Consider the following 16,695-nt stretch of genomic DNA (forward strand, 5'->3'; position numbering starts at 1 on the left):
CCCCTGCAGGGAGGGAGTGAACCCCACACTGGCGATGTCAGGAATACGTTTCTCAAAAATACAAACACACGACTTGTACCAGAGTGAGACAGATGTGAAAATGGACTCCTCGGGGCAATTTCACTATCCCGGCAATCCCAGGGCTTTCAATTAGCACATTCAGATCTGCCGCAGGGGAAAATATCCCCCAAATTGGGTGGGGGGCATAAAGATACAAACCAATTATAAGTCAATCCAAGCTTCCTCATTTAGAAAAAGATGAGTGTGGAACTTAACTGGCACAAGGAATGAAGTGCAAAGTAAGGAGGTAATTTTGATTTGATTTGATTTGTTGTAGTGACATATACCTAAGAGCAGTGAAAAAGTTTTCTTTTGCGAGCAGTACAGACAGATTGTAGCAAAAAAGGATGTACTGCTCATAGGGTGCTTAGACAGTGAGGTACACACGGGCTGCACAAGAGGGGCAAAGTTAGATCAATATCAGATTTGAAGTTGGAGAGGTCCGTTCAGCAGTCTGATACCAGCAGGGAATAAGCTGTTCTTGAACCTGTTGGCGTGTATGTTTCAGCTTTTGTATCTTCTGCCTGATGGAAGAGGTTGGAAGAGAGTGTCACCGGGGTGTGAGGAATCTTTGATGATGTTGGCAGTCCTTCTGCAGCAGCGAGCTGTGTAAATGGTGTAACGGGAGGTTGGCTCCTGTGATGGTCCTGGCTGTACACACCACCCTCTGTAGTTTCTTATGGTCCTGGGCTGATCAGTTGCCTTAAAAAGCCATTGAATGGAATAGAATTCATAGAATCTCTACAGTTTGGAAACAGACCATTCAGCCCAACAAGTCCACACCAACCCTCCAAAGAGTATCCCAGAAGCTGTGATGCACCCAGTTAGAATGCTTTCTATAATACATCTGTAAAAGTTGGTGAAAATTCTTATGGGTATGCCAGACAGGAATTTACCTCAGCTGGTGCATTGTGTCTACACCAGAGTATCTTCAGGCTGAGAAGAGATTTGATATCTACAAAAATAGAGACTGACGACAGGCAAAGGTCACTCAACCTCTTGAACCTGCCCCACCATTCAATAAGATCATATCTGACTTGATTATTTCATGTTCATGCCTACCCTACACAAATATATTTAGGAAGGATATATCGGCCTTGGGGGGGATCGGGGGGAGTACAACATAGGTTTACAAGAATTAAAATTGGACTTCAGGAGTTAACTTATGAGGAGACATTTTACAAATTACAGCTATTTTCTCTAGAATTTAGGTGGTTCAGGGATGATCTGATTGAAGTCTTCAAAATGTTAACAGAAAAAGACAGGGTAGATAAAGATAAACTATTTCCACTGGTTGGGGATTCCAGAACCGGGGGCATAGTCTGAGAATTGGGGCCAGACTGTTCAGGAGAGATGTGGGGAAGCACTTCCATACACAAAGGGTGGGAGAAGTTTGGAACTCTCTTCCACAAACTTCAGTGGGTGCTGGATCAGTCATTCATTTTAAATCAGAGATAGATAAATTCTTATGAGGATATGGGATATGGGTAGGCTGCAGGTCAGCCACTGAGTAGTGGAACAGGCTCAAGAAGCTGAATGGCCTACTCCCTGTATTTTCTAGGAGAAAGTGAGGACTGCAGATGCTGGAGATCAGAGCTGAAAATGTGTTGCTGGAAAAGCGCAGCAGGTCAGGCAGCATCCAAGGAGCAGGAGAATCGACGTTTCGGGCATGAGCCCTTCTTCAGGATTGATTCCTGAAGAAGGGCTCATGCCCGAAATGTCGATTCTCCTGTTCCTTGGATGCTGCCTGATCTGCTGTGCTTTTCCAGCAACACATTTTCAGCTACTCCCTGTATTTCTATTTCATCCCCATACTTATTAAGTATCTATCCACCTTTGCCTTAATAATATTCTTACTGCTTCTATCAGCTTTTCAGAAGAGGTTTTCAAACACTCCCAACCCTTCATGAGAGAAAATAAATGTCACCTCTGTTTTATGTGGGCGCCTCCTGTTGCCAAACAATGATCCCTTATCTCTAGATTCTCCCATAAGAGGAAACACCCTTTCCACATCCACCTTGTCAAGATACCTCAGAATCTTAAATGTTTCGATCTAGTGACCCATTACTCTTCAAAACTCCAGTGGCTAGCCAGCCAAATCGTTCCTCCTTAGACAATCTATCTACTCTAAGTACAGGTGCAGTAAACCACAAATAATGATGCTAACACTGAATACAGCACACCCAATGCCATCTCACCAATGCTCTGTATAAGTGAAATATAACCTCCCTATATTCATCTCCCACCCCAACAATAAACAATAATATTCAATCAGCTTTTCTAATTATTTGCTGTACCTTCATACTAACCTTCTGATGTTCATTTAAAAGCTATCTGGACAGGTACATGAATAGGAAAGGTTTAGAGGGACATGGGCCAAATGCAGGCAAATGGGACTAGTTCAGTTTGGGAAACCTGATTGGCATGGTCAAGTTAGATCACAGGGTCTGTTTCCATACTGTATGACTCTCTGACTCTGTGACACTCAGATCCCTCTGCATCTCAACGCTCCACAGTCTCTCACCATTTAGATAATGTGCTTTTCTTCCTTGTTCTTGCTAAAAAAAAAGACAACTTCACATTTTCCCATGTTATGCTCCATTTGGCTGATCTTTTCCCACTCACTTAGCCTCTTCATATCCCTTTGTAGTTTGATTATGTCCACTCTGTGACTTAATTTCCTGTCTATCTTTTTGTAATCAGTATATTTAGCAACCAAACCTTTGGTACTTTCACCCAAGTCATTTGTATAAATGTAACCGCTTGCAACACCTTGTCAACCAGAAAATGGCCTCATTAGGCCAACTTTCTCTCTTCTGTCTGCTAGCTAATCTTCCATCCATGCCAATATCCTAGCCACTTCATATTTATCAACATCCTTTGATGTAACAAATGCTAACCAGCATATCCACTGGTTCCCCTTTATCTGCAGCATGTGTTACTTTCTCAAAGAACTCCAATAAGTTGTGCAAGAGACCACATAGTTTCTTTTTTGAGGCTATAAACTGGAATCAAAATTGTACCACTATATAAGTGAAATACCAGGAGTTTAGCACCTTGGAAACATCAAGTGTAGCTCATTGTTAGCTGTGACAGACAATATTGCTTTTTGATGCAGTGAAAGAGATCAGTCAAGATTAAGTAGGACCGAGAGTCTTGAAGTTAAGTAAATTCTGTCTGGCAACAGCCACCCAATCAGTGGATATGCAATTTGTTATAAAGATGTACATGATAGGGCAACAGAAACATCAGACCTTGCGAATGGAGAGCACAGTCTATAAAAGCATTAGGGGCATAGATAGGGGAAATAACCAACAGCTTTTCCCCATGGTATGGGAGTCTAAAACTAGAGGGCATAGGTTTAAGGTGAGGGGAGTAGAGATTCAAAAGGGTTTGGGGGCAACTATTTTCACACACAGGGTGGTGAGTGTCTGGAATGGGCTGCCAGAGGTCGTGGTGGAGGTGAATACAATTTCATTATTTAAGAAACATTTAGACAGGTACATGGAGGGGATAGGTATGGAGGGATATGGACCAAATGCAGGCAAATAGGACTAGAATCATGGAATCATAGAAGCCCTCCAGTGTGGAAAAAGGCCATTCAGCCCAACAAGCCCAATTATGAAAACTGAGTGGCATGGCAAGTTGGGCCAAAGGGCCTGTTTGCATTCTGTGGACCTCTATGATTCTATGACTGCCTATGATGCCCTTCCACCTCTCTCTCTTTCTGGGTGGGGTATGCAATAGAAAACCAAGAAAGCTTTATCTACCTATAATATGTGTCAAACTATAGGTCATGTGCCTGCCTTATTTGTAAATGAGTACGTATTTGGGGTTTTTGAAAGAGTGCAGTTTAAGTTACTTTGTAGCAGATAAGATAACGTCATTTTTTCTTTGCCTTTTTGGTTTTCTGTTATTGACAAAATCTGGTGTGAATTGCTTTCATCCTGAATATCCATTGGTCAGGCAAATTTGGCATCTTTGTGATTTACTTCAGAATTTATACATTTTGTGATGGTTTGTGTAACAGTCAGGCATATATATCAATGTACACTTCCCAATTAAGCCATGTCACATGGTTAAATCTAATTTCTCTTTCTCAAAACCCTGTTGACACTGATTATCTTGGACTTATTTAAATGTCTTGGCTGCAATTCCTTTAATAATGGGTTCAAACTCTTCCCATTAAGTGTCCACGCAGAACAATATGTGATTTTATGCCCCTTGATATTGGACCAAAGCACGGTGGCTCAGTGATTAGCACTGCTGCCTCATAGCACCAGGGTCCCAGGTTCACTTCCAGCCTTGGGCAACTGTCTGTGTGGAGTTTGCACATTCTCCCCGTGTCTGCGTGGGTTTCCTCCGGGTGCTCTGGTTTCCTCCCACAGTCAAAAGATGTGCAGGTTAGGTGAATTGGCCAAGCAAAATTGCCCATAGTGTTAGGTGCATTAGTCAGAGGGAAGTTGGTGTGGACTTGTTGAGCCAAAGGGCCTGTTTCCACACTGTAAGAAATCCAATCTAATAAAACATTGCATGTTTTGCTTCACATTATGGTTTACACTTTGGGACCAGTGTAATGATGAGGCTATGAATACTCAATGTTAACAAATGACTAAATTCTGTGACCTTACAAGCACAGCTAGACACAGACATCAAGACATTACTGTCTGAGTTGTGGCCTGTTCCTCTATCAGCTTCACTGTCTCATTAAATGACCGAGACACTGGGTATTAAAAAGCCATGGCTATCCCCTAAGCATGCCAGAAAACACTTAGCCAGCTGCATTTATGAGTAAACCAATTATAACATTGTGAGCAGTCCTCATTATTGCCAAATAGTATTGACAATTAATTTTTACAAGTATGGAGTCTCATATCATCACATTTTAATTATTACAGGAAATTTTAAGAGACTAAAATCTAAAATGAAATCCTTCCACCCCTCTCTTTTCTTATATTTTTATTGCAATCTCATCATCTTTACCTCTATCTGGCTTTCTGCACAGAATTTTATTTTGAATTAAACATTCTAACTTAAATGCCTGAATGTTTTAATGACTGTTGAATGTTTTCAATCTGACTGGTTAAGGAGATGCACTGTTGCTTATATTGTCACATGCTGACAGATCCTCTATAGCTGGACCCATACCGTTTTTAATTCCCAGTGACTGTATGTTTCAATACAAAAAACAGCAAGTCTGTGGGCAATTCCAAACATTATCAGCAGAGATTGATGTTCATTCTCCACTGGCCTGAAAGACTGGACTAAAACATTAGATGCTCAAAATATGTAAAAAAAAAAAGGAATTAAAATAAGGAACAAAAAAACTAATTAAATGTATATAAAAATGGTACTTAATTTCAATTTAATTGTTTTTCTTCCTTCAATTTTTAGAAAAATAGTGTTTTTGCAGGATCTGAAGATAGGCAACATTTGTTTAAATATTTCATATTATGATTCCCAAGTGTAAGAAATCAGATGGCTCAAATTTTAAGTGGATCCTGGAAGATTTTTGTTCTCAGAGAAATAAGCTAGTTTCTTGGCTAAGGTGTTTCATTTAGGTATAAATAGGTGTAAATGTACTGTCACTATCGTGTGTAGGAAGCACTGTGAATCAATTCTATAAAAGGACACATTAACAGAACAAGCTAATGTAAATAACAGTCATTTTCCAAATATATCGTAGATTATTTTCCAACTTGCTTGATTATTTTACCCCTCCTTTGCAAATTGTACCACCATTAATTCTACTGGATCAGTGGTCTCATCGCAGACATAAACCAAGCCCTAGATATTATGATCTGTTTCATCAGTAGTAGAACAGGCATAAAATTTTTCATTAAGTCAGTCAGAAAAAAAACTTTGTATCCCTATAATACTTCAAGGCCTGGAGGGAACCATTTTCTCCAGTCCACTGCACATGAGTAGGAAGTAACTATTGCTAGGAAGTGAAAGAAAACTCCTTTGCGAAATGTAAAAGTAGTTTTACATATAAATAAAATATTAATGTTTATCAATGCTAACACTAAGATCATATCAGCCAGAAATACAATTTCTGAAGCCTTCAGCTTCTTTCAAAGTTGTAGCCTTTATTCATGGGTGGGACTAGATTGGCTTGGGATATCTAGTCAGCATGGATGAGTTGGATGGGTCTGTTTCGGTGCTGTACATCTCTATGATTCTATGACGTTGATGGCGTTTTTTTCTTTGCAATTTAATTCAAAATGAATAGGCAGCAAATTTGAAGTGACAACGTGTTCTATATCAGGATGATTTTTCTTAAAAACAATTTGTGTTTTTCACCCCACATCTGCTTTTAACAGGAGACACAAAGCATGAGCATCTTTCAGGAATTTGTTCCTTATTAGTCTGCACAGACAGTAATATCTTTTAATAAGCAGGGCAATGACAAAGTACAATAAATAACACAGTCACTCACGTCCTGCAATGCTCAGAGAACATTTCTTTCCTGTTGATAATCCTACCATGAAGGTTGACTTTATGAAAATAGCAGAAAAGCTTTTACAGCCAATCAAGAGAATGCTGAACTATCAAATCACATTATTGACCAAAAGCAACCATAACCATCAGAAAATTAACTTAGCTGACGTGGAAATCGATGGAAACCTGGAAGTGCAAATACATTGTTCGTGCATAACCTCAAAGCAGCAGAAAATTGTCACAGCTATTTTAGTTAATAAGAGTGGAGATTGACGTGACACAGTCTAATTAAATAGATTATGTTTGTTCAGAAATAGGGACATCTCTAAATTTGGTGAAACTCTTCATCTTCAGGCGTGACTGCTCCATGAAGCACAAATCTGAGATAAAGGTCAAAAATACCTGTCAAAGTTCGTATTGTGTCTCTTATTCACATTCACAGATCATCAAGGCACTTAACTATGAGGTAAAATTTCAATGATTTGAGATAAACTGCAATTATGGTTAATTGAACCAAAAGATTGCAATATGTGCAACTACATGACATCATTGTTGTAAAGCAAATCTCCAATGAAAGATGTGCCTTATTTAGACATAGGGCCTGTGGTCGTTACAATTTGGTTGCATGACTAAAAGCAAAACACTCAGAATGCTGGAGAAGACCAACTGAGATTACCAGCTTGAACATATGACTTCTGTCCTCCATGTTGAGTACAATAATCCCATTCCCACCTCAGCAATGTCTTTTACATGTGTGTCTTCGTTCACTTTGCTTTCTACAGAGCAGACTCATTTTCTCCTTTACATACTTATTTTACATCTCTATCCCTCCTTCACCACCAATAAGCACTCCCTTTGCCTTTTACTCTGGTCACCCTCACAATCTGTTCCACCCGCTCCTCCTCCCCTTCTGTTAAATGCACAGAAACAATGTTTTCCAGTCCCTTTTGCTCCGAAAGAAGAGTCATATTGGACTCAAAACGTTAACTTATTTTCTTCCTTCACAGATACTGCCAGATTTGCTGAGTTTCTGTGGTACTTTCTATGTTTATTCCAATTCTCTCTTGGCTCTCCCGCATTCCTCACCCTCTCTGCACCCGAACATGTCCAAAACTGTGCTACCTGATTGCTGGTCACCCATCATCATTTGCAATTATCTTTGTTTTCAAATCCCTTTGCATCCTCTCTATCACTGATGTCCTCCATCATTCCACAACCATTCACAACCTCTTACTCCTCCAATTCTGACCTTTTGTACACTGTCAATTTTAAATGCTCCCTACTGGTGATCATGCTTTCAACTGTTTTGAACCCAACATTCATGAATCCTCTCCCTAAAGCCTCTCCAACCCTCTGCCTGCTCTAGGAGAGTCCCAAAGCCTGTTTCACTGACCAAGCTAGCAATGCCAGCAATGGGCATTACTCAGTGGCACCAGGGACCCAAGTTTGATTCTAGACCCAGGTTTGATTCTAGCTTCAGGTGACCATCTGTGTGGAGTTTGCACATTCTCCCCGTGTCTGCATGGGTTTCCTCCGGGTGCTCCGGTTTCCTCCCACAATCCAAAGATGTGCAGTTTAGGTGAATTGGCCATGCTCAATTGCCCATAATGTTCAGGGACATGTAGGTTAGGTGCATTAGTCAGGGGTAAATACAGGGTATTAGGGTAGGGGGATGAGTCTGGGTGGGTTACTCTTTGGAGGGTCAGTGTGGACCTTGTTGGGCTGAAGGGCCTGTTTCCACACTGTAGGGAATCTATGCCTACATCCCACAAATTTAAAAGAAAGCTTTTAGCTGTCTGTCCAAATATTGCCTCATTCTTGATAAAGGGCTTATGCCCGAAACGTCGATTCTCCTGCTCCTCAGATGCTGCCTGACCTGCTGTGCTTTTCCAGCACCACACTCTTGACTCTGATCTCCAGCATTTGCAGTCCTCACATTTTCCATCGCCTCATATCTGTCTTAGTGTCAAACTGCGTTTGGTCTTGTGAAGGATCTGGGAGCTTTTTAAACCAACTTAAGGTGCTATATAGATGCAAATTGTGGTTATCACTTTAGTCAATAAAATAATCTTAAACAGGATTACAATATCTTTAATGAGTGAATTCTACAACCAAATCAAAGCAATCACGAGATATATTTTAACACAGTATTTCCCTCCTTAACCTGCGAGGAAGGGGCTAATTCAATTGAGATTCATTTTCACCAGTTGTCATTCATCATCATTAAAGTCAAAAGATATCCAATTTTGGCACTAACATTACTTCAGCCTACAAGCTCAAACACAAAAATGTGTTCCTATCAGTCAAATAATGATCAAAGTGCTGTTTCCCTGCTTCATGTGGAGAAAGTTAGGCAAATAAACAAGTCTGCTTTTGTAATTGATTTGCAACAGTCCTGTATTTATAAAGAAAAGATGTTCAGGAGATTCCCTGTGTTCAAATACTAGCTTCATTTGAATCGATTTGCTCCGGGTCTTTCTCACTGCTGCACTCTGCACTGCTGTCCACCTTTGGTTTCAAATGGATGATAACTTCAATTTGTTTTGCGAGATGTGTAGTGCTGTCCATTTCTAGAGTCTCTTCATCGTCTTCATCATCATTGAGATTGGACGTTTGAGAATCTTCTGCCTCCTTCAAGTCACTTGGCTCGGCCACCAAATCTTTGGAGTTCTCTTCCTCTACAGAGTCTTGAATCTTATCTTCACAAGTATCTGTCATTCTGTGTTTCCCAGTGCCAGTACCTTGAGTATTTATTTTGGAGTGGAAAGACATCTTTGTTCTTGAGTTGAAGGGACTGCGTACTTTTGTTGAGGGTATAGCTTTGCCTGGCAAATACAAAATTTCTGTGTTACTTGTTATGCATTAGACGATAAAGGTTTTTGAACATAGTCCAAGTCCATAGTTTTCATGAGAGCTTTATTTCAGTTGAATACACTCCATAAAACTCACTGACCCTCCGCCAATTACTAGTTCCTCATCAATCAAGTCAGGTACAATTAACCCTTAAATAACATATCCATCTCCTGTTTCCTTATTCTATTAGGTCTCAGACATTCCTTCAGATTGTATTAGACACTATTGGTCATGCAGTTAATACAGTAGAAGCTTTCAAATAGACTTCAGAGTTCATTTTTTGATCCCTTATTCCTTGAGGATAGTTGCAAAAGTTTGGAGAACTGATTCAGTGTGTTGCAACCCTATCTCTGTGCTCTACTCATATCCATCAGAGTACAGCAGGCCAGCAACAGCATAATGTAGAAGCAGGAATAGGCCATTTAGCCCTTCAATTCTACTATCCCATTTAATAAAATCACAGGCTGATTCTGGTCTCAACTCTACTCTCTTATCCACCAACAATAACCCTTTAGAATTATCAAAAACATCCCTTAAGTCAGCCTTGACAATATTTGAAGACCTACCCTCCACTACCTACCTTCTGGGAAAGAGAATTCCATTCTATAGCCATGCAAGTTCCCCTCCAAACCACTCACCATCCTGACTTGGAAATATATCACTGTTCCTTCACTGGTGCTGCATCAAAATCCTAGAATTCCTTCCCTTGCAGTGTTGCTGATCTACCAACAATAGATTACAGGAAGAGTGATATTGGACTTGAAACATTAACTCTGTTTCTCTTTACACAGATGTTGCCAGACCTGCTGGGTTTCTCCAGCATTCTCTGTTTTAATTTCAGATCTCCAGCACCCGAAGTATTTTGGTTTGATTAAAATGTGCGATCATACTCCTGGCTTGGGCCTTGTAGATGATGGACAGGTTTTAGGGAGTTTAGTGATGAGTTACTCACTGCAGCTTGTTGAATCAGCAGTGTGAAAGTACAAACAGCAATTGTTTTCAAGCAAAGGAAAACAGTATGAATTTTTCATTAGTTTGGAATGTCAACTTTCAATGATCATAAATACCTGGCTTTTATTCAGGATATGACAATAAGGAAAATATCCCAGGGCACCCAATTGTAAATACAATGAGCTGGTTCATTACTGAAGGTACTTCTCATTATATATTGCAAATTTTGTCTTTATGGAGGGGAGTTGATGTAAAATACTGTTCATTTTCCAGGTTTTCCCATGGTTGTAAGAACACAGGAAATGGGAGCAGGAGTAGGCCATTTAGTCCCTCATGCCAAAGCGTTGGAAGATGAGTTGCAAGAATTTGCTAGCCCTTGTGGAGAGAAACCTTCCAGGAAATTCGACGAAGTTGACACATTGCAAAATGAAAACCTTAGATTCGGCCCCATCCGTCCCAGCACTCAGGCAAGTCCAGTACAGAAGCAGCTTCCACGCTGGCTGTTCTTACTTGAACTGCACAGATGCAAGGAGGTAATCACAAGGTAGGAGAGACACATGTGGTACAAAGGAGTTGTCTTATTGCTATGGAGAGCAACAATTCACGTAATTGGCAACACTGCAATCTCACTTCAGTCTGAAATTTTTTTTTAATTTCAAAAATATACTTTATTCATAAAATAATTTGATGGTCTGTACAGTTGGTCATGCTATACATATGTAAACATGTACATATAGAGATTAGAATTTATCATTTTTACACAGGTCTGTACATTTTTCAATCAATGCCCATATAATTAGCTGAGGCGTCAGCAGAGCCCAAATGACTGCGTGGGCCCCCTGTTCTTCTTTAGGCAGGCAGACTTTACACAGTGGTCTTTCCCCACCGCGCCTTGGCGGCAGTTGCCCCAAGCTTCAGCGCATCCCTCAACACGTGGTCCTGGACCTTGGAACGTGCCAGTCTGCAGCACTCAGTCGGGGTCAACTCCTTGAGCTGGAAGATCAGCAGGTTTCGGACCGCCCAGAGAGCGTCCTTCACCGAGTTGATGATCCTCCAGGCACAGTTGATGTTCGTCTCGGTGTGCGGCCCGGGGAACAGGCCGTAGAGCACGGAGTACCGCGTCACGGCGCTGCTCAGGACGAACCTCGACAAACACCACTGCATTCCTCTCCAGACTTCTTCTGCATAGGCACATTCCAGAAGGAGGTGTGTGACAGTCTCGTCCCCCCCACAGCAGCTTCGAGGGCAGCGTACGGTGCGGCTGAGAGTCCGGGCGTGCATAAAGGATCTCACAGGCAGAGCCCTCCTCACCACCAGCCAAGCCATGTCTTGGTGCTTGTTGGAAAGTTCTGGCGATGAGGCATTCTGCCAAATGGCTTTGACAGTCTGCTCAGGGAACCGCTCGATAGGATCCGCCCTCTCCTTTTCCCGAAGGGTCTCAAGGACACTACGTGCTGACCACTTCCTGATGGACTTGTGGTCAAAGGTGTTTTTCTTCATAAATTTCTCCACGAAGGACAGGTGATACGGAACAGTCCAACTACTCGGAGCGTTCCGCTGCAGCGAGGCCAGGCCCATCCTTCGCAACACCGGGGACAGGTAGAACCTCAGTACGTAGTGACACTTGGTGTTTGCGTACCGGGGATCCACGCACAGCTTGATGCAGCCACCCACAAAGGTGGCCATCAGGGTAAGGGTGGCATTGGGTGTTATTTTTCCCCCGTTGCCCAGATCTTTGTACAGCGAGTCCCTTCGGACTCAGTCCATCTTTGACCTCCATATAAACTGGAAGATGGCCCGGGTGACTGCAGCGGCACATGTTCTGGGAATAGGCCAGACCTGTGCCACGTATAACAGCAATGACAGTGCCTCACACCTGATGACCAGGTTTTTTTCCCACGATGGAGAACGACCGTAGCTTCCATCTGCCCAGTTTCTGCCTCACTTTGCTGATACGCTCCTCCCAAGAATTGGCGCACGCCCCAGCCCCCCGAACCAAATACCCAGCACCTTCAGGTGGTCGGTCCTGACGGTGAAGGGGATCGAGGATTGGTCGGCCCAGTTCCCGAAGAGCATGGCCTCGCTCTTGCCTCGGTTTACCTTGGCCCCCGAGGCCCGTTTGAACTGGTCACATATGCACATGAGTCTGCGCACGGACAGCGGATCCGAGCAGAAAACGGCGACGTTATCCATGTACAGGGAGGCCTTAACCTGCAGGCCCCCGCTGCCAGGAATAGTCACCCCTCTCAGGCTCGCATCCTTCCTGATGGACTCGGCAAATGGCTCTATGCGGCACACAAACAAGGCAGGAGAGAGAGGGCAGCCCTGCCTGACTCCAGATCTGACTGGGAAGCTATCTGATTCCCACCCATTGATTGAGACTGCACTGACAATGTTGGTGTAGAACAGTCTGATCCAATTGCAGATTCCCTCCCCAAAGCCCATTTTGGAGAGAACATCTCTCATATACCTGTGTGATATCCTGTCAAAGGCTTTCTCCTGGTCCAGGCTGATGAGGCAGGTGTCCAACCCTCTGTCCTGCACGTAGGCGATCGTATCCCTGAGGAGTGCGAGACTCTCAGCGATCTTCCTGCCCGGCACAGCACAGGTTTGGTCAGGGTGAATCACCGACCCTAGAGCAGACCTGACCCGGTCGGCGATTACCTTTGACAGAATTTTGTAATCCGCATTCAGCAGTGAGATTGGTCTCCAATTTTTGAGTTCCTCCCTCTCCCCCTTCCGCTTGTAGACGAGGGTGATGATGCCTTTCCTCATGGATTCACTCATGGTACCTGCCCGAAGCATACTGACATACACCTCCAGCAGGTCCTGGCCAATCAAGTCCCACAGAGCAGAATAGAGCTCGACCGGTAAGCCGTCGCTTCCGGGAGTTTTATTCTTTTCGAAGGACTCGAGGGCCTTGGTTAGCTCATCCAGAGATAGCGGCTGGTCCAGCCTCGCCCGTGTTCTGGTGTCTAAGACCTCCGTGATAGAGGACAGGAACGACTGGGAGGCCGCGCTGTCGATCGGCTTCGCGTCATACAGACTGGCATAGAAGGATTTACTGATCCTCATGACGTCAGCCTGAGATGATGTTACCCAGCCATCTTCTTCCTTCAGGCTGCTGAGCACAGAGCTCTCTTTCAACACCTTCTGGAAGAAGAAACGTGAGCACGTCTCGTCCTGCTCCACCGAGCGGACCCTGGACCGGAAGATTATCTTGGAGGCCTCCGAAGCAAAGAGTGAGGCTTGCTGGCCCTTCACCTCCTTGAGGTCCTCCGTGACATCCACCCCCATCGTCTGCAGCAGGAGCAGGTTCTGCATACTTTCCTGGAGCTGGGACAGTTTTTCCCGCCTCTCTCTCGCCTCCTGAACTCCTTTGAGGATGAAGAACCTCTTGATGTTCCCTTTTACTGTTTCCCACCAGTCCGCTGGGGACTCAAAGAGGGGCTTCACGGTTCTCCAACCTGCGTAGTCCCTCTTGAGCTCCTCAATGTTTCCCGGGGTCAACAACTTTGTGTTCAGCTTCCACGTTCCCTTACCAGCCCGCTGCTCGTCCTGTAGGTGAGAGTCGGCCGGCAGGAGGCAGTGGTCGGAGAAGAACACCGGCTTGACGTCGGTGGATCTGATCGAGAGCGTTCGGGACACAAACAGGTAATCTATCCTTGAGTGGATAGACCCGTCTGCCCGTGACCAGGTGTATCTACGCTGCGCTCCGTCTGCAGGGGTGCTGAAGACGTCGTGCAGCTTGGCATCTTTTACCGTGTCCATCAGGGCTCTGGACGTGGCGTCCAGTTTACTGTCGCCCCCGCCGGATCGTCCATCTGCATCAATGATACAGTTGAAGTCTCCGGCCAGAATGACCGGCCTGGACGTAGCCAGCAACAGTGGAAGCTGCTGCAGGACGGCCAACCGATCACTCTTACCCACTGGGGCGTACACATTAATCAGTCTCAGGGGAGCATTCCTGCACATGATGTCGGCGACGAGGAGGCACCCGCCCACCACCTCCTTAACTTCGGAGATGGTGAAGTTGCCTCCTCGTAACAGGATACCCAGGCCGGAGCGCGGCTATCGTTGCCACCCGACCAAACTGACGGCATATGGGACTCCCAGCTCGACCATCTCCTGTAGCTGCTGAGGTGCGGTATCCCACACTCCTGCAGAAACAGGACGTCGGCTTTAACGGTGGCCAGGAAGGCCATCGTAGAAACACATCGCGTAGCCGATTTGATGCTACACACATTGATGCTGGCAACTCTTATCCCCATTTTAACAGTTTACAAGGGTTGACACTGTCCATTTGCTGCTGGTCTTGCCCCTCTGGGGTAGCTGTGTGCATTCCCGTGGTGACGGCAAACTGCTGGACCCTCCCAGGGCTGAGGTAGCTGTCCGGCTCCACGCTGGAGCCATTTCCCCGCTCTGGTGTCTTCGGGTCGGGTCCAGGGTCCGCATAGTCCAGTTCTCCATCTGACAGCGGGGCTGTCACAGGACCGCTGCTCCCAGTTACCTGGAGCTGTGGGCCGGTGGGTACCTCTTGGTTCTCACCGGGTGGGGGGAGGCCTTTACCCGTCCCCTCAGAGGGATCGTCTTTTCCTGCTTGGGTGGTGCTGCCCTCCTTTTTCCCCACGGCGCTCTATCTCTTCCTCTGGTGACGACCCTCCTTGCGCCTGTCCTCACCGTCGGAAGAGCTGCCTGTATCCTTGTCGTGTAGGTGTCGTTTCCCCCTTCGCTGGGTGGCTTTGGGAGGTTTCCTCTTCCTGCTTTTCACGGTAATCCAATCCTCTGCTTCCTTTGGTCCCTTCTCTTCCATTTCCTCCGTCTGTCTTGCAGGAGCTTGGATCGGCTGCTGCATCTCCCCGCTGTCTGCCGTCTGCTCCGCTACAGCCTGCCCTTCCATCTGGTTGCCTCCAGACACCGTTCCCGTGCTGTTTTGTGGCACCTTGCTGGTCTTGGGCGGTCCACGGCTCGTGTTGCCACCTCCGGCCATCTGTGCGTAGGTGGCAGCCCCTCGTCTTGGGCAGGCCGTGTACATGTGGCCCGCCTCTCCGCACAGATTCTTGGCCTCCTTACATTCCTTGGTCGGGTGGCCTTCCTGTTTGCAGTTTCAGCAGACGGTCACCTTGCAATCCGCCGCCATGTGGCCTGACCTCCCGCAGGTTCGGCACACTTTTGGCTGCACTGCGTATGTCAGGTAACCTCTGCTTCCTCCGATGGCAAAGCTGGAGGGTGGGTGGAGGATGTTCCCAGTGGCATCGACCCTCAGGGTTACCCTGACCTGTCGTTTGCTGGTCCAGATCCCGAAAGGATCGACCACATCGGTACTCTCTCCCTCGACCTGGACGTATCTCCTCAAGAAGGTCAGGACATCTGCTGCTGGGACGTGAGGGTTGTACATCTGGATTGTTACAACCCGACTCCTCTGCGCAGGAAGCACACACAACGGGATCGCCGACAAGATGGAGAACAGAGGTTCCCCTTCCTTCTCCTTGAAGACCTTCAGGAGCTGCTCACAATTCTTCACACTCCTGAAGGTCACATCGAAATAGCCTGCCCCAGGGAAATCCTGCAGGCAGTACACGTCCGCTGCTTCGAACCCGCAGCACTCCAGCAAAATCTTCTTCACAAATACCGTCCGATCGACCGGTGTGTGCTCCTCCACCTTCTTCACAGTCACCCTGATTGTGTTGCGAATGCCCTGGCCAGGGCTGCGAGCGGCTGCTGAGGCCATAGCTCTGAGGTTGGCTGGTACCTGAATTGGCGTTAGGCCGAAGCCAGCATAAAGATCCACCAAGAGCAGGTCAGCACAACCAAACGATCCTCCAACGTCCAATCACGATCCAGCGATGGTCTCCAGCAGCTCCGAGGACTCGCAGCACGATCCCCGCGGTTTCTCCCCCGGCCAGCACACGTCCGCTGCGTCGAACCGACAGCACTCGAGCAGAATCTCTTCCTCTGGTCCTCAGGAACTACACATATTCCGAGCCAAAAGGCCGAGAAGCGATAGCCAATCAAGTAACAAAATCAGCAGAATATCAACTTACATGAAGAAAGGGAAGCTTGAAAAGTCCACAGTATTAGTTGAGAACAGTATCTTTTATGTAATGTCCACTCTCTCATTAGCATTTCAACTCCCTTTGGTTATTATAGCCATTGACAAGTCATTGACATATGATCTGTGTGTAATTCACAGTGACAGACTGCGCACTACACTCTGGTAAAGTCCTGTGCTTACTGGAATACACTTACTGGTCCCATTGTTATAGTGATGACTCAACTTAATGCACAGAACAGCAAATTAAATTCCAACACTTCCCAGCTGTGTCTCTCAGAGAGTGCACTTAAAATGGTAATAAGATCGGCACATACACTTTACTTCTGGGTGAGTGT

At 45.3% G+C, this 16,695-nt stretch overlaps 1 protein-coding gene across 3 annotated transcripts in view; it reads right to left on the reverse strand.

Annotated features, from left to right (window-relative positions):
• Nucleotides 1-8,576: 8,576 nt before the first annotated feature.
• Nucleotides 8,577-16,695, reverse strand: part of LOC122553107 (uncharacterized) — a 140,611-nt gene continuing 132,492 nt past the window's right edge. For all 3 annotated transcript variants that reach the window (XM_087990982.1, XM_043696654.2, XM_043696653.2), the window contains one exon: nucleotides 8,577-9,326. In XM_087990982.1, the coding sequence (XP_087847108.1) occupies nucleotides 8,938-9,326 (389 nt within the window). In that variant the 3' untranslated portion in view covers nucleotides 8,577-8,937. The remainder of the gene's footprint in view (nucleotides 9,327-16,695) is intronic.

This window comes from Chiloscyllium plagiosum, unplaced genomic scaffold (assembly GCF_037043375.1).
Source record: "Chiloscyllium plagiosum isolate Xiang-an unplaced genomic scaffold, Cpla_swu_hap1 HiC_scaffold_10, whole genome shotgun sequence".
NCBI classification, from domain to species: Eukaryota; Metazoa; Chordata; class Chondrichthyes; order Orectolobiformes; family Hemiscylliidae; genus Chiloscyllium; species Chiloscyllium plagiosum.